Here is an 18,316-nt window from a genome sequence, read left to right as displayed (position 1 = left end):
GTGAGTGAGTTGTCACTCACAGAACAAAAAAAAAAAAAAAACAGTAAGAAATGTTGGTGTCCGAAGTACGTTGCAGGGGGAGTTTCAACAAGTTCTCATCTCTTTCCTTTTTGCTAGTGAGAAGCTTGGTAGAGAGCAGTTTGCCATTTCCAGGCCTGTTGATGCTCTACCTTCTGTTCACATAGCTGTCAGATCACCAGGCCTCAGACAAATGAGGAAGTGTCCTTTCTCCGTGTCATCTCAGCAGTAGTCACTGAATTTTTCTGCCCCTACAATCTGTATTTTCTATAGCTTTATGATGCTTAGTCTCATAGTTTTATCTAAAATACTTGTTGATTGTTTCTAGCAGTTTTCCAGGAGGTAATTTAAATTTGTTGTCAAAAGCTTCCCATCACATCAAGTCAATAGCAATCAACACTCACAGTTGGAAGCGACTTTACAAATAGCTAGCAGAAGACTTCATTTTACAGATAACAGATCTAAAGTCGGAAGAAGTCAGACAACTGGCTTAGTTTCTGTAACTTACAATATCTAACTTAATAGGGTCACAGGATCTGAGAGTTAAAATTATCCTTACATTAATCAATTTGATGAAATAAATAATTTAAGTTTCTATATAGCAAAGAAAACAGAAACTATAGATAAAATCAAAAGGCAAAAGCATTTTGAGAAATAATTTGCAACACAACAAAGGTTTATGTCCTATAATAAAGAGCTCCTCGAGTCAGTAAGAAAAAGACCAACAGCCCACTAAAAAATAATGGGCAAAACATTTAATTTAGCAACTTGCCATCATACTGGGAATTCCCTTCCCTGCTCCTCCATGGTGAACCTTCTGTTCCCTGGATCTTCTTCATTTCCAAGAAGTACATTCTCCAACAGGTTCCTGGGAAAGGATGCAAGAGAGGTAACTGTTTTAAGATCTTAGGGGTCTAAAAATATATTTCTTATAGCATACATTTGATTGATGGTTTTGCTGTACATGGATTTCTATGCTTTAAAAAAACACATAAATTGAAATATTATTTTATGTAATTCTTTTTTTTTTTGAGACGGAGTTTTCCTCTAGTTACCCAGGCTGGAGTGCAATGGTGAGATCTTGGCTCACCGCAACCTCCGCCTCCTGAGTTCAGGCAATTCTCCTACTTCAGCCTCCTGAGTAGCTGGGATTACAGGCACGCACCACCATGCCCAGCTAATTTTTTGTAATTTTAGTAGAGATGGGGTTTGACTATGTTGACCAGGATGGTCTCGATCTCTTGACCTCGTGATCCACCCGCCTCGGCCTCCCAAAGTGCTGGGATTACAGGCTTGAGTATTTTATGTAATTCTCAACCAAAATTACTTATTAATGGGATCTGTTTGATTTTAGGCACTGCACAACTTCCTAAACCTTGGACTTAGAGTGAATACTGGCACCCTCATTTCCTGTTCCCAGGTAATTTTCACAGGGTATTTACTTGCTTTTAATTGCATCAACCCAGATTTGCAAAGATGACATCATTGAATGGTACAAGGCTAAATCTAAAGAGAGAACTATAAAGTGAACTACTTCCATTTAGTAACTCACAAAGTATCTAAAAGATAATGTCACTACATTTTTCTCAATAACTTAAAAATTCCAGGGGTTAGGGTTAGGGTTAAGGTTACAGTTTGGGGTCAGGGTCAGTGTCAGAATTAGAAAAAATAAAGAAAAAAAAATTTTTTTTCAATTTCCATGGCACCCACCCTATGAATTTGCTCTAGTTTCCTAGGGCACCTCAATGCAATGTTTGAGAACATCAGGTCTGACCTTAGGGGAAAAGTAATGTTAGATCACTTTATTATGTATGTATAGTATGAGCACATGTTTCCTGTATGTATATATATACTAAATACACATATATGTGTGTATCTGTGTGTGTGTATACACACACATGCAAATATCTGCCATCTTATCTGTGTATGTGTATACACACACTATATGTACAAACATATATATCACATAAATTTAAATACTTTAAATATTACAGTCTTCTATATATCAAAATGATGGTTATTATCTCTAAGTGGTAAAAATTATGGGTGATTCTTACTTCTTTAAGCCTTTTATGTTTATACTTCCCATGAGGTTCAATTTTATAACCAATGAAAGCAGTAAAGCTCCATTTTAAGCAAAAGAAATTAAACTAGAAAAGAAGCACACAGACTGAAGTTCCAACTAGCTTCTTTTAATAAGAAAAGCAAGTTGGAACTTATTCAAAAAACAATTTTCCTGCTGAAAATGCATTTGAGCCATTGTAAATAATAATATTAGAGACAGATTAGGGTAAAAGTAGTACTCATCTATAACTCAACTAAGAACTGAGAAAAAGACTTTCTCTCATTCAAATATCAGACATTTTTTTTTTAAAAAAAAGCATTAGCTCAAAGTAAAAACACTCTTAAAAATAGGTAATACAACCCCTTCCAAAAACAGATACAACCCCTTCCAAAAATAGGTACAAAGCCACAACACACCTCAAATATATTGTCATGAAGCTGATGAAAAGTTTGAACTATCCTCCTGGATCAGAGAACTTAATGAAAGAACTGCCTCTGTAAATGCTAGAACTACTTAGGGGGAAAATGGAAGATGAAAATAAGACCATCACAAAAATAAATGTCACAGTTAGATACCATGGGAGGAGGGCAGATAGAATGAATTCAAGGACCCAAAGAACAAGCTTGAGAACACTGTGCCAAATTAAAAGAGTTTAAAAGGACTAGAGAGGACAGTGAAGCTGTGGAAGATGGACAAAGGAAAATGAAGTATACACTTCTTTAAGTTCCCTAAAAAAGAAAACAAGAAGACCCAGAAAGGTACTCAAAAATGTAACTTAAAAATAATTTTTGAAATAAATACTTGAATCTATGAATTCAAATGTCACACGATATTTCACCAAAAATGCATGAAGCGATCAAATTGGTAATGTGTATTTTCTGGTAAAGATACAAAATTTCAAAGATAAAGGAAGAATCTCATCATCTATGAGGGGGAAATATCAGATAAATTTCAACTTTCTGTCAAGTCCTCAGGGAAATGATTATGCGCTTCAGAGAGTTTTATAGTTGAAGTGTTCTCCAGGCATAAAGAGACAAACAGTAGACGTTTTCAAACATAGAAGAATTTAGGAACTATGGTCCAGGAAGACTTCTTAAAGAAATAAACTTCAACCATTTAGTAAAAGGAAGAAGCAGCTATGGTAAAGTGGAAGCAGTGAACATGAATCCATCTGAATGTAGAACTGAGCATGAGTTGCTGTGCCCATGGAAGTGACAAGTTGGTCTGTGGACTCCATTGGCCATGTCATGTACAGAGGACTATGACTCATCCAAATAGGAAGGTGTCTGTGAGGGAAGGTGAGGGGTCAGGGGAAGAATGGATAAATGTTGTTTAAAACAAGTATCTCATGTACAGTCTAAATAATGTTCTGTGTAGCTATGTTATGCTATTAAAAATACCTATTAGAAGCCAAAGGCTGTATATCTTTTAGAGAAAAGAAAGAAAAAGATAATAAAAGAAAAAGAAAAAGAGATCACAGGGTAAAATATGGTCTACTAAAAAGCTAAGTTTGAAGCAAAGTGGGATGGGAAAGTTGAAAATGAAAGAATCAAGAAAGACCTACCTGGCAAATATAAAATGAAGCAGGGTCATGATAATGATATCAGACAATGTGGAATTCAACTCAAAAAGCACAAAATATGTCAAAGAGAGGCACTTTGGAACAATGCCTACAACCCACAATAAAAATCTAACAGTTATGAGTATTTGTGCATCAAATAATTTTTTAAAAATTCATAAAACAAGAAATACAAAAAGAAACACAGAAACACAAGTATACATGGGAGATGAAGTCATTGTTTCATGATACAGATTAAGTAAAAGGAAAAATAATAATAAGCCAAATTATCTAATCAATAAGATATATATGGCCGGGCACCGTGGCTGACGCACTGTGAGAGGCTGACGTGGGCGGATCACGAGGTCAGGAGATTGAGACCAGCCTGGCCAACATGGTGAAACCCTGTCTCTACTAAAAATACAAAAATTAGCTGGGTGTGCTGGCACGTGCCTGTAACCCCAGCTACTCGGGAGGCTGAGGCGGGACACTCCGTTGAACAAGGGAGTCGGAGGTTGCAGTGAGCCGAAATTGTGCCACTGCACTCCAGCATGGCAACAGAGCAAGACTCCATCTCAAAAAAGAAAAGAAAAGGAAAAAAAATAAGCTATATACATTAATTGAAATCAAACTCAATGCACTTTTCAAGTACACATTAAACATATTCAAAATTGACCATATATCAAGCCACAAAATCTAATAAATTCCTGAAAGTAAAAATAATGTAGATAACATCTTCTACTACACTAAATATAGAAATTAATCACAAAATTAGAAAAACAAAATACACCACTACGTGTAAGCTTCAATTTCTCTCTCACACAACTTTTGCATCAAAGGAAAAACTCCAAATCAAAATAGTTAGACAACTAGGAAATACCAATAGTTCAAATACCACATAATAGAAATAGCAGGATATGGTTAGAGCAGAGAGAAATGTATGTATTTAAATACATATATATATAATTAAGATTACAAATAAGTTCATAAGATATTTAAATTAAAAAGTCGTAAAAACACAAATGAAAGGAAACAAGAATTAAAACAAAAAAATAATGAAATAGAAAATAGCAGAACTAACAAAGAAACAGATTTTAGTCTTTGGAATAAAAAACACATTTCATAAACTACTAGCTAAGCTAATTAAGAAACCTAGAGAAAGACATAAACAACAATAAAAATTGGTGGCCAGTTTTACCACAAGGTCTAGTCCATAAAGATGTTCAGTAAATATTTGCTGAATGATTAAAATAAATAATTAATGAACACACTTCAAGGCTGCAGTGAACTATGATTTGCCCCTGTGAATAGCCACTGCACTCTAGCCTGGGCAACATAGTGAGATCCATATTTTTTTTAAAGTTCTATTTTAAATTTTTTCACATTATTATATTTCATTGAGTTCTAAGATTCATATTTTAATAATTCATTCAATTCTAAGATTCACATTTTAATATATTTGAAATTGAGACTTATCTTGCTATTGATTGTATTGGACAATAGCTGTGGATAAATTTGGTTGTTATTTCTGGTGACATGACTTCATGACTACAATCTCTTCACATTTCCCTCAACAGCCATTTCAAAGTCACTTCAGGAAGAAATATGAATTCTATTCATTGACTGAACATCTTCCATAGCCACCTTCTGATAAGCTAAAGACCTTGTCATCATCAAAACTTGTAGAATGGGTGTCAACAATTTGAAAGAAAATCCAGAAGGCAATAGGATTGTTTTAGGAAGTGCTGTATATTATCTCTCGGTTGGGTCAGAAAAGAATACTGTGGGGAAAAACAATGACATCAATTACTTTGGTTTGAAAAGTAAATTAGAAAAGTCAGACATTGGCTGTGAAATCTCCAGAGACTATCCACATTCCATGGTCTCCAGTTTGTTAGCTCAGTCTCTGTTGGAACGTTTCTGATGTGTAATGTGCCTCCTGCAATGATAATACCAAGTGGCTCTTCTATTCCTCCTCTTCTATTCTACAACAGAGACTCAGCTCTGTGGCTGGCACTCTGCATCTTCTTAACAGATCCCAGAAACTGACTGCCTAAGCCCAGGATTTCCCAAGTTTCACCAGGCTTGGTGTCTTCATGGCTGAGCTCCACTCTACTGGTGTAATACATAAACATTTCGTCGATGTTCTTATATCAAACTGTTTTCCAGAATTGGGATTGGAGATAACAGTGTTTGGGGGGTACCAGTCCTAGCCAGACCTTCTCCGTGATCTGAACTCCTCAATATTACATGTCTCTTGGCTCTAGCAAACAGAGCAACAGGAAAGAATCCACATTTGACATAGAGATCCACACGTCATTAGGGTGAAAAGAAAACCTCCCCCCAAACTTAAAGCTATTTGGGTTTTCTAGTTCTAGGCACTAATACTTTGCATCGTGTTTTTTAGTATGTTAAATAGTAATCAAACATCATATTTTTAACTTATATTTCTATCCATTTTGAGAAGTTGAAACTAAAAGAATGGGCTGTAAGGGATGTAATTTTTATGGCAAACATCAAACGAATAATGAATAAAGCTGAACACTTTGGTAACAATGTGATTAGGATTTAATCATAAACAAACTCCATCTGGAAGAAGTCCCAAATCTTAGCAATAAGCTAAGATTAACTGACAAGAGCTCAATGGAGGACAAATAAGTGTATATTAATAAAGCAATGGTAACTCTTCTTTGATTATTATAGAAAATATTGTGCTGTCATAGTGTCATTAAGTACAATACCAGTATGGTCTATTTACTTTTTTCTATGTAGGAGTTACTAATCCAATTCATATATTTTTAGTGGGAGAAAAAAATTCAATGCAGCATTTTTGCATTTTGAAATATCTGTTATAGTTTAAAATGATCACAGCTTTTGGCTCAACAATATACCCAGCAAAAAGAATACTTACTCAAGTGTACAAAGATTTATGATCAATGACATTCACTGTAAAATTTTTTGTAAAAGTAAAAATTTAGAAATAAATAACACCAATAAGTGATTGGTTAAACAGATATAGCACATTCATTCAATGAAATATAATGCAGTAAATTAAAAAATTAGTAGGTCTTTATGTTCTGACATGAAAAGATGTTCAAAATGTACTTTGGGGTAAAAAAATAAAAAAGAAAAGAAGGGATAATTGTAGAACAGTATGTATGATATGATTCACATTTTTATTAAAAATAGATATTCCATAGCTGGGCTCAGTGGCTTGCACCTGTGGTCCCAGCTACTCATGAGGCTGAGAGGCTCAGGTGGGAGGATTGTTTGAGGCCAGGAGTTCAAGGCTGCAGTGAACTATGATTACACCTGTGAATAGCCACTACACTCTAGCCTGGGCACCATAGCGTGATCCATATAGCTTTAAAAAATATTCCTGTTAGATATTTAAATACAGACATACCTATTACTGCTAAAATGGGTTATTTCTATGAGAATTATAATAACTATTTTGCCTTCTGTTTTACAATGTGTTGGTGTATTTTACATTTATGTTATCTTTAGAACAAGAAAAAATATTCATAAGTGTTTTAAGATTCTGTGCCATTTGCCTTCACTATAGCATTTTCTTACAACTGATGTCCCTGAGAAGGAAGAAAACTGTGCAATGTTGCCAGTACAGAACAATTCAGAAAATGTCACTGCTCTATGTAAACCCCCTGTTACAGGTGAAATTGTGTGCCTCTAACATATTCATATGTTGAAGTCCTTACCCCCATTGTTTCAGAATGTAACCTTATTTGGAAATAGGGCTGTAGGAGCTGTAGTTGGCTAATATGAGGTCATTGGGGTGAGCCCTAATCCAATATTACTGGTGTCTATAGAAAAAAAATGGCGAAATTTATACACAGACAACCACAGAGAGAAAGCATCATATGAGATGAAGGCAGAGATAAGAGTGATGTTTCTACAAGGAATGCCAGAAATGATCAGCAAACCACCAGAAGCTAGGTGAGAGGTATGGAGTAGATTGCCTCTCACTGCCCTAAGAAAGAGTTCTGCCTCCAGATGCAGAATTTCTGCCTGAGTTTCCAGACTTCAGACTGAAGATTGTAACATCAACTCTTACCTGAATCTTCAGCTTGCCTGTCATACAAATCCAGGACTTGCCATCTCCCTTAACTGAAAACTAACTCTCTCTCTCCCTCCCTCCCTCCCTCCTACCAACCCCACCACATACATACCCTATGGATTCTGTTTATATCGAGAACCCCATAATACACCTGCCTCCATTTCTAATGAATGGATTCAAATTCTGTAACTTTCCATTCAAGATCTCTCTCTCACCTGGCTCCTGGACCACCCTTTCCCTAGACATTCACTGGCCTATACAATCTAGCCAGGTAGAAAAATATACCATGCTTTCTCATCTTCCTATTTTTGTTGACACATTTATCTCCACTCAGCACATAAAACATTATACTATGTGAAATTAGCAAGATGAATCGTGAAACATGATGGTCCTTTTGTGCTTTTAATAACCATAGTATTGATTTAACAGAATTTTATCCTCTCCTTAAAAAGTTGGTAACAACTTACCCTCTAAAGATGGTGGCCCTTTAAAATATGCCTTACATAGTATAAAAGAATTCTCCAACTCCTCAGGTATCTCCTTCTTTCTTCCTTTTTCAGCAAATGTCCATGACTCCTCTCAGTCTGCAAAAACCATGCCTATCTTACTAACATACTCAGACCTTACTTCCTTTCCCGATTACTTTATATCAGAGTCTCTCTCTCAACCTTGGAATTATTATTGATATTTTGGGACGATAACTCTTTGCCGGGGGGCTATCTTCTGCATTGTAGTATGTTTAGCTTCATCCTTCTTCCCACTAGATGCCGGTAGCATACCTTCCCCCTTACCCACCTCACCAGTTTTGACAATCAAAAATACTTCCAGAAATTCCCAGATATCCCCTAATGTGCAAAATAGCCCCTGATTGAGAATTGCTGATGAATATAGTACTCACACTTTCCCTTGGGCCATAATAACATCAAGAGCCTCATTCTGTATTGCCAGCAAAAAGCTGTCACCATAGTTCACTCTGTTTCCCCAACTTGTTTTTTCCACCAAGTGAATAATGGGAAAAAGCAGTATCAGAAATATCAAGATTTTATAAATAAATAGACTAGATTAATAGTCTTGTTCTTCGTTTGGTTGAGGGAAAATCATGCAGGATAGCTGTTATGTTAATATTTCCATAAAATCTGTTATGTATTAGGGGAGGAAAACAATTATAAAAGATAAATGTATTTTTGTTCTATTATTTCACTGGTTATATGTTAAAGAAAATGAACTTAGTATGAAAATTGCTCTCCCTGAGCTTCAAGAGCTCCCTAATGAAATCCAGTGATTCACCCTTTCTCAGTGAAGAATGGACTTCATAATCAAATGAAGAAAAAGCAGTTCTTCAAAATGAACAATAGCGCATTGCAGTGAAGCAAAATCCAGCACATGAAATGCAGATAACCTGCTCTAACACTTGCATGCCATTGGCTGCTGGTGTGCAGCCAAAATTTAACTGTCACACTTGGAAGAACTGAGGAGTGCAGTCAACTCTTGATTTTCCACACTAATGGAAATGAATGTATCTGACCTAGAAGGTCATCAGTCTCCATCCATGAACGCAAGTGGGTGAGAAATATTTTTATTTGGCTCAATCTAATTTTTCTGTCAAACCCTGATGCTAGGGCAGGGGTAGGAGGTTGTGAACATTCTACTGCTCTCACAACACTATCTGGGAATTTTGCCACTTCCCTGGGTTTCTGCCAAGAATGGGCCCTCTGTCCATTGGTCACAGGGAATGACAGAGGGAGGGATAGGAACAGAGGCCCACAGGCTAAAGCCTGTGCCCCCTCCACATGCCTGCATGACTGTTGCCCCTCAGTCTTGCTGCCCTTGCCACCTGCCTCAGGACCCACTCTCCATGGTGTAGAGCCACATTTAAGGAGAAGGGGGAGCAGCCCCAGGAAGCTTCCTTCTAGTGCTGATCCAGCAGAAATCCGGGTGGGATTGAGGGGTAACCTCTCCTTGGCCCCACAGAACCCTAGGGAGAAGCCTCCAGGGGTCCGAGGTTCTTGACAGAACGAGGCTGCCTCTCCAAAACCCATCCAAATGCACTGCCATCACATTCTCCCTGTTCTCTCTTTTCCCTTCCTTTCCTATATAAACCCTGGAGAAGTTTTTGCTCTCCAGAAGGTGAAAGCAACAGTTACCCTTGACATTTTTCTTAAATAATTTAGCCCTATCCAGAGACTCTCTATTGTCCTAAAAATGTGAGCTTTTTCCCAGGATGTTTCCTGAATGTGGGGGGTGCAGGGGAGTTGTTTTATCATTTTTTTCTGTTATCTACCATGTCACATCCTTTCCCTGAGATTCTGAGTGGAAAGCAGTTTTGCTGCTTAAACGGCAGGGAGTGAGATTAATCAGTAGTAGGGAAAAGAGATTTCTGTTTCCAAAAATATTATAATCAAAATATTATATGTATTTGTATTATTTGATTATGAATCTATATTTGATAATGACTGATGTGCTGAAAATATAATTCAGACAGAAAAATGAAACATTATTCATTACTAAACTTTTCTATTATTTCTCCCTGAACACCTTCATGCATTTCATTTGAATTGAAAAATACAGTAGTGCTGCGATTGTGTATACAGAAATTGAGAAGAGTCTATAGGCAATAAATCATATATTATATGGGTAATTCCAATAAAAAGATATAAAAATCATAAGTCCTGAATTCTCTCAGTATTTATGCCTAGGAAAGACACATATGTGTGCTGTTGTGAAGGTCCTAATCACTAATCACATCTCCTGTATTCCTGATCTTCTAGGATTTCTCCCAGAACAGGACAAATGGGGGTCCTAGAAGGCACTATTAAGACAGATTTCCTGTCTTCTGCCAGGAAATTGCTGTTGCCACCATAAGACAATGATCATGGGAACTCATTAATGCTGTTCCCTGTATACCTGGAGTAGGATTTCTTCCAAACGATTTTGTCAGTTAAATTTCTTTGGCGGTAAGCAACAAAGATCTTAAAATGCTAGCTAATTTCAGATTAAAGAGAATGTATTGATTGGCATAGCTGAAAATTCCAAAGTTGGAATGGTTTCAGAGAAGCTTGATTCAGACCTCATCCTTAGGGGCTGCCTGATGAGGCTTCCTGACATTCTCAGTTTCTCACCTGAGGCAGCAGAAGAGCTAGCTAGCTAGCTAGAGCAAACCTCGCCAGTAGTTTAAACCTGGGTCTTGTGCTGAACCACTCACTGTGACCATAGGACTCTAACTACATAGTGAGAGTCTAGGGTGGAGGCTAGCAAACTTTTGCCATTGAGGGAGGGCCAGATGGTAAATATTTATGGCTATGCAGGCCACATGGTCTCTGTCACAACTACTCACCTCTACCAGTGTAGAGCAAAAGCAGTCATCCAGAAATGAGTGAGCATGACTAAGTTATAATAAAACTTTATTTATAGGCACTGAAATTGGAATTTTATATAATTTTTCACATATCATGAGATACTATTACTTTGATTTTTGTTGAAGCCACTTAAAGATATAAAATCATTTTTAGTTCACAGTATTTACAAAAATAGGTGGCATTTTCTTCAGTACATATTTTGCTTGAAACACATAAAATGAAGGCAAAATGGATCCTTCAGAACGAAGTTAGGATAGTGAGTACTGAGCAAGCAACACAATGTGTGTTCACCCCAGCCCCATCATGCTTCATAGTTTTAAATCATGAGGGCTTTGGAAACTCATACAACTCGTCCTGAAGCTAGAAACCCAACAAACAGCCACCCGCAACTCCTCATTGCTGTTACTAACCCCCTACCACTCCCCTCTAGAGTTGTCCAGGTGGCAGAACCCATATAGCTGTTTACTTTCTTTGGCATCCACAAAGCAAGCAGGTCACCAGTGAAGAGAGCTCTGCACATTCTGAAAGTAGACCACTTGGTCAGTGCCCACTCCCAGTGTTACTGACACCAAGAACTTATATGGTTTGGGATAATACACATATTCTTTCATTTATTCAACAAGGAGCTAGTTCTCTATCACCACTTATTGTTCTAGGCACTTACTGTTCCTATAGCAGAAAACAAAAGAGAAAAGCCCTGCTCTCATGGAACTTATGAATGAATGAATGAAGAAAATATAAAAATAAAGCAGTGACATGGGTTAGGAAGTGTTGGATACCACTTATTTTTTCATAATTTTTTTTAATTTTTACTTTAGGTTTGGAGTACATGTGAAGGTTTGTTACATAAACACATGTCATAGCTGTGTGTTGTACATATTATTACATCACCCAGGTATTAGGCTTAGTACCCAATAGTTATCTTTTCTGCTCCTCTTCCTCTTCTTACCCTCCCCCTTCAAACAGACCCCAGTGTCTGTTGTTTCCTTCTGTGTGTTCATAAGTTTTTATTATTTAGCTCCCACTTGTAAATGAGAACATGTGGTATTTGGTTTTCTGTTCCTATGTTAGTTTGCTAAGGATGACAGCTCCGTCGGTGTTCCCACAAAAGACATGATCTCATTCCTTTTTATGGCTACATAATATTCCATGGTGTATATGTACATTTTCTTTATCCAGTCTGTCATTGATAGGCACTTAGATTTATTCCGTGTATTTGCTATTGTGGACAGTGAGACAATGAACATTTGTATGCATGTGTCTTTATGGTAGAATGATTTACGTTCCTCTGGGTATATACCCAGTAACGAGATTAATGAGTCAAATGATAGTTCTGCTTTTAGCTCTTTGAGGAATTGCCATACTGCTTTCCACAATGGTTGAACTAACTTACACTCCCACCAACAGTGTAATAAAGTGTTCCCTTTTCTCCACAACCTCACCAGCATCTATTTTTTTTTTTTTTACTTTTTAATACTAGCCATTCTAACTGGTGTGAGATGGTATCTAATCGTGGTTTTCATTTGCATTTCTCTAATTAGTGATGTCGAGCTTTTCTTCATATGCTTGTTGGCCACATGTATGTCTTCTTTTTAAAAGTGTCTGGTCACATCCTTTGACCACCTTATAATAGGGTTGTTTGTTTTTCTCTTATAAATTTATTTAAGTTCCTTACAGATCCTGGATATTAGACCTTTGTCAGATGCATAGTTTAAAAATATTTTCTCCCATTCTGTAAGTTGTCTGTTTACTCTGTTGATAGTTTCTTTTGTTGTGCAGAAGCTCTTTAGCTTAATTAGATTCCACTTGTCAATTTTTGCTTGTGTTGCAATTGCTTTCAGTGTCTTGTCATGAAATCTTCGTCCATTCCTAGGTCCAGGATGGTGTTGCCTAGGGTGTCTTCCAGGATTTTTACAGTTTTGGGTTTTACATTTAAGTCTTTAATCTATTTTGAATTGATTTTTATATGGTGTAAGGAAGGGGTGCAGCTTCAGTCTTCAGCATATGGCTAACCAGTTAACCCAGCATCATTTATTAAAAAGAAAGTATTTTCCCCCTTGCTTGCTTTTGTCAGCTTTGTCAAAAAAACAGCTGGGCATAGATGTGCAGCCTTATTTCTGGGCTCTCTATTCTGTTCCATTGGTCTATTGGCCCACTTTTGTACCAGTACCATGCTGTTTTGGTCACCTTTTACAATAGTTTGAAGTCAGGTAACACGATGCCTCCTGCTTTGTTCTTTTTGCCTAGGATTGCCTTGGCTATTAGGGCTCTTTCTTTGGTTCCATATAATTTTTTAATAATTTTCTTTAATTCTGTGAAGGATGACATTGGTAGTTTGATAGGAATAACATTGCATCTGTAAATTCCTTTGGGCAGCATGGCCATTTTAGAGATATAGCTTCTTTCTATCCATAAGCATAAGATGTTTTTACATTTGTTTGTTTCTTCTCTGATTTCTTTGAGCAGTGTTTTGTAATTCTCATTGTAGAGATCTTTTACCTCCCTGCTTAGCTATAGACCAAGTATCTTATTTTTTTGGGTGTGGCAATTGTGAATAGGATTGACTTTCTTATTTGACTCTAAGTTTGGGTTGATGTTGGTGTATAGGAATACTAGTAATTCTTGTACATTGATTTGGTATCCTGAAACTTTGTTGAAGTTGTTTATCAGCTGAAGGAGCTTCTGGGCCGAGACTGTGGAGTTTTCTAGATATAGAATCATATCTTCTGCAGAGATAGTTTGACTTCTCCTTCTATTTGGACGCCCTTTATTTCTTTCTCTTGCCTGATTGTTCTGGCTAGGATCTTCCAATACTATATTGAAGTGGTCAGAGAGGGCATCCTTGTCCTGTGCCAGTTTTCAAGGGGAATGCTTCTAGCTTTTGCCCATTCAGTATGATGTTCATTGTGGGTTTGTCATAGATGGCTCTTATTATTTTGAAGTATGTTCCTTTGATACCTACTTCTTGAGAGTTTTTAACATGAAGGGATGTTGAATTATATCAAGTCTTTTCCGCATCTATTAAAATAACCATGTGGTTTTTGTCTTTAGTTATGTTTATGTGATGAATCACATTTATTCATGAATGAACATCGTCTCCCAGGGATGAAGCCTACTTGATCATGGTGGATTAACTTTTTCATGTGCTGCTGGATTTGGTTTGCAAGTATTTTGTTGAGAATTCATCAATGTTCATCAAGGATATTGGCTTGAAGTTTTCTTTTTTGTTGTGTCTCTGCCAGGTTTTGGTATCAAGATGATACTGGCTTCATAGAATGAGTTGGAAAGAAGACCCTCCTCCTCAAATTTTGGAATAGTTTCTGTAAGAATTATACCAGCTCTTCTTTATATATCTAGTAGAATTTGGCTATGAAACTATGAGGTCCAGGACCTCTTTTGGTCTGTAGGCTATTTATTACTGATTCAATTTCAGAGCTCATTATTGGTCTGTTCAGGGAATCAATTTCTTCTTGGCTCAGTCAAATGTCACTTTAAATCAAAACAGGTGGTCAAGAAAAGCCTTTCTGCAAAGATGATATTCAAACAAAGATTTAAGGGAGAAGAAGAATGAGCCCCCCCAAAATATCTGGGGAAGAGTATTTTAAGCAGAAAGACAAGCAAATCCAAAGGCCCTAGGACAGAAGTGTGACTGGAACTAAAGGAGGCAAGCATGGCTGAAACAAAGTAAGTGAGGGGGCCAGTAAGACGATATGAGGACAGAGAAGAGTATAGAGGACAGGACACAAATCTCAAAGGGCCTTAGAGGCCATGGAAGTGACTTTGACTTTCAGTCTGAGTAGAGGAGCCACAGAAGGGTTTTTGAGTAGAGAAGACAGAACTTGATTCTCAAGTGACCATTTTGGTTGTTTTGTTGAGAGTGGAGTTTTGAGGGGTGAGAGTGGAGGCAGGGAGACCATTTTGGAGGCTGTTTTAATAAGATAGATGCCTCAGCCCCCACTCTTGAGCAGAGAATATTTCACTGGTTGAACCACAAATCTGTCTGTCTTCAAAACAACACACCTTCAAGTGCAGCCTATAATACACTAAAGCATCATATAGCTTTGAAGTACAAATGCAGGTAGGGTCAGCACAGCTGTTCACTCTGTGAGATAGCTGTCCACTCACGCTATCTCCTGTGTGAGAAGACATCAGGGAACACCCATTGGTATACCCTAGCACTGCACAGAGGAAGTTGAGAGAACAGTGTTCTCTGTGACCTGGTACTTAAGTGTTCTCAGCCTCCGCAGTTGCAAACCAACTACTCCTTTCATTCTTGAACATGTCCTCCCCACACTTTGGCTCAAAAATCTACTGTTAATATTGTATATATTGACTCAGTTTCCCCACTCAGCTGCCTTTCCCACTCCTGCGACTAAGCAAGGTAAAACTACAGGAATCCTCTTTCTGTCAAGACTCAGCAGAGATGTCACCAGTATACTGTCATTAGGGGTGAATGTCCACTTTCTTACCCAACATATATATGCCCTGTTTGAGTTTAAATGCGCCACACAAATATATAGGCACCAACTTTAGGTTTTTTTTTTTTTGGCCTTGCAAAAGTCCCATACTCTTTGTGAAAAGAAGGAAAAAGTTTCACCCTCTCTACTAGAATTTTCAAACTAAAATGTGACAAGTACAGTAGCACCACCTCAGGGCTGCCCTGGGAAATGAGTAACTGAGGGCCTGAATGGGAAAGTAATATATCTGTCTTTTATATCTAAACACCCATAGGAGGCCAGAAAAGAGATCTGTTATCTTAGAGTTAGAGCATTCCATGATGATCCAAGGTGTTTGTTAAGTCCTAGGGCTTACCATATGATGGCAAAAATGTATCCCCCATTTCCTTACCATATCTGCCCAAATAACTGGTTTCTCCTAAAAGGCCCCAAAGGCTTAAATGATGCTTTAATTCATTTATAGCCTTATAGGTGCTGCAGTTCCTGTTTTCTGCTGACCAGCTGTTCACCTACCCTAACCCTCCCTGATTATAAGCCCATGTTTTTTTTAAATAAACTGCACAGTTATCATGGAGACAATGGATAAAAAATACCAGTGCTCATCCTTCTTCATAGCAAGTTAACCAAAAATTTCTGTGAGTAGGGCTGAGGCATTACTTGGGATGATTGTAATGTGCAGACAGGTTGAGTGAAAACTTCCCTCTTAGCCATCAAAACTAATGTCTTTAAATCCTGGAAAAGAACAGAGCAAACTTTGTCCCTGAACCAAATTCTACACAAAACTGTTCATCACAAGGTGCGATGGTTAATATTGAGTGTCAACTTGATTGGATTGAGGGATGCAAAGTACTGATCCTGGGTGTGTCTGTGAGGGTTTTGTCAAAGGAGATTAACATTTGAATCAGTGGACTGGGAAAGGCACAATCTGGGTGGGCACAATCTAATCAGCTGCCAGTGCAGCCAGAATAAAAGCTGGCAGAAGAACATGAAGAAACTAGGCCGGCTTAGCCTCCCAGCCTACAACTTTCTCTTGTGCTGGATGCTTCCTGCCCTCAAACATCAGACTCCAATTTCTTCAGTTTTGGGATTTGGACTGGCTTCCTTGCTCCTCAGCTTTCAGACAGCCTGTTGCGGGACCTCACCTTGTGATCAGATGAGTCAATACTCCTTAATAAACTCTCCTATACATATACATCTATCCTCTTAGTTCTGTCCCTCTAGAGAACCTTAATACATAACGTCAGCTCTCCCAGTGGGAATTGGAGCTTTTGCACACCAAAGTCTCCTTTGACATACGGAGGTACTACTTCCCTTTGCTTTTGCTCTGTAACACCACAGCTAAGGCAAAACACAATCCAGCATCCCAACTCCCCTATCCCCTAAAAATTGGTTCAATCTCTCCATCTGCTTCTTGACAAACAGCCTCCATCTGCTTCTTGACAAAAGAGAATGTATTGATTGGCATAGGTGAAACTTCCGGAGTTGGAATGGTTTCAGAGAATCTTGATCAAAGCCTTGATGCCTTTGCTTGTATAATTCCCTCTTCTTGGAATGACACCTTCTCTGCATCCCACCTCCATCCATTCCCATCTCCATCTGACTAAATTTTGCTCAAGGTAACAAACTTTTCCAAAATTATGAGATATGATCACCTATTTACCTCATAGCATCCCCCGCTTCTTCCTAATATAGCACCTGCCACACTGTATTATACTCCTTTTTATCAAGTCTATGCCACCATCAATTATAAAACACACTATTAGTTTATGTAACATCAAGAAACAAAAAAAAGCTGCCAGTAAAATTATTACATAGACTTATCATTTAGAATTTTTATTTTACACATATTGAAAGAGTTCTTTTAGCGTGATTCTGAGACATATCAAAGAGCCCATGGTTTGTTAGCATTTTTTATTCAATCAACTGATAGTTTCCATTTTTCTTCAATCAAAATACATGTCATAAGAAGTTAGGCAGCTGCTGTTCAAACTCAGCAGGAAGTTTCTGATATTGAAGTCTGACACTCTAATGATAGTCCTGCGTGAGTGAATTGGTCTTGTTGTTTTGAAATTTCTTTCATCTCTTCAAAGGCAATTTCTCCTGATTTTGTTGAATTGCTTGGCATGTGACATCATTATTTCTCAGACTTTTATGTCATATAAACCATATAAAGATCTTAAAATGCAGATTCTGATTTTGTAAGTCTGGTGTGGGGCCTGACTTACAAATATATATACAAATCTAACAACTTCTCAAGTGATACTGATACAGACTGTATCTGATCCAGACACCCCACTCGATGTAGCAAGGTGATAGACAATTCTTTGACACATAGTATTGTCACACAGCCTATCCAACGTGTATTTTCCTTTCTTAGGACCCATAAAGCATTTATTAATTTGCAAGAAAATAAGAAAGAGAACCATCCTTCTATCCTTCAAACAGTGCAGTGGGTTGTATATTTGATGTCAGTGAGGTAAATATATATGTCACTGACATCAAATATACATCCCACTGCACTGTTACTAGCCTTCTTGCATATACAGCAATTTTTTTTCTAATGCTAAATTATAATGTCATATTTAAAGGCATTTTAATTGGCAATTCACTAAACTCATGCAGGATCAACAATGCGCATACCTCAGTGAAGGAAGACAAGATCAACAGCTATGACCAAGTTTGCACCCACACAAAGAAAGACTGCTATAACAGCAGCCTAGACATGGCAGTTGCCAGATACCATCAACTGTATGCAACCTGATTTCCAAGAGGTAAGACAGCTGGGCG

At 37.5% G+C, this 18,316-nt stretch overlaps 1 protein-coding gene across 2 annotated transcripts in view; it reads right to left on the bottom strand.

Moving 5' to 3' along the window:
* Positions 1-672: 672 nt before the first annotated feature.
* Positions 673-18,316, bottom strand: part of LOC144582208 (uncharacterized) — a 62,900-nt gene continuing 45,256 nt past the window's right edge. Inside the window, exon 2 of one of the 2 annotated variants that reach the window (XM_078370129.1) lies at positions 673-886. In XM_078370129.1, the coding sequence (XP_078226255.1) occupies positions 774-886 (113 nt within the window). In that variant the 3' untranslated portion in view covers positions 673-773. The remainder of the gene's footprint in view (positions 887-18,316) is intronic. The other variant, XR_013534549.1, reaches the window with a different exon arrangement.

The sequence above is a fragment of the Callithrix jacchus genome, chromosome 4, assembly GCF_049354715.1.
Source record: "Callithrix jacchus isolate 240 chromosome 4, calJac240_pri, whole genome shotgun sequence".
In the NCBI taxonomy this organism is placed as follows: Eukaryota; Metazoa; Chordata; class Mammalia; order Primates; family Cebidae; genus Callithrix; species Callithrix jacchus.
This window is presented reverse-complemented; position numbering and strand designations above follow the sequence as displayed.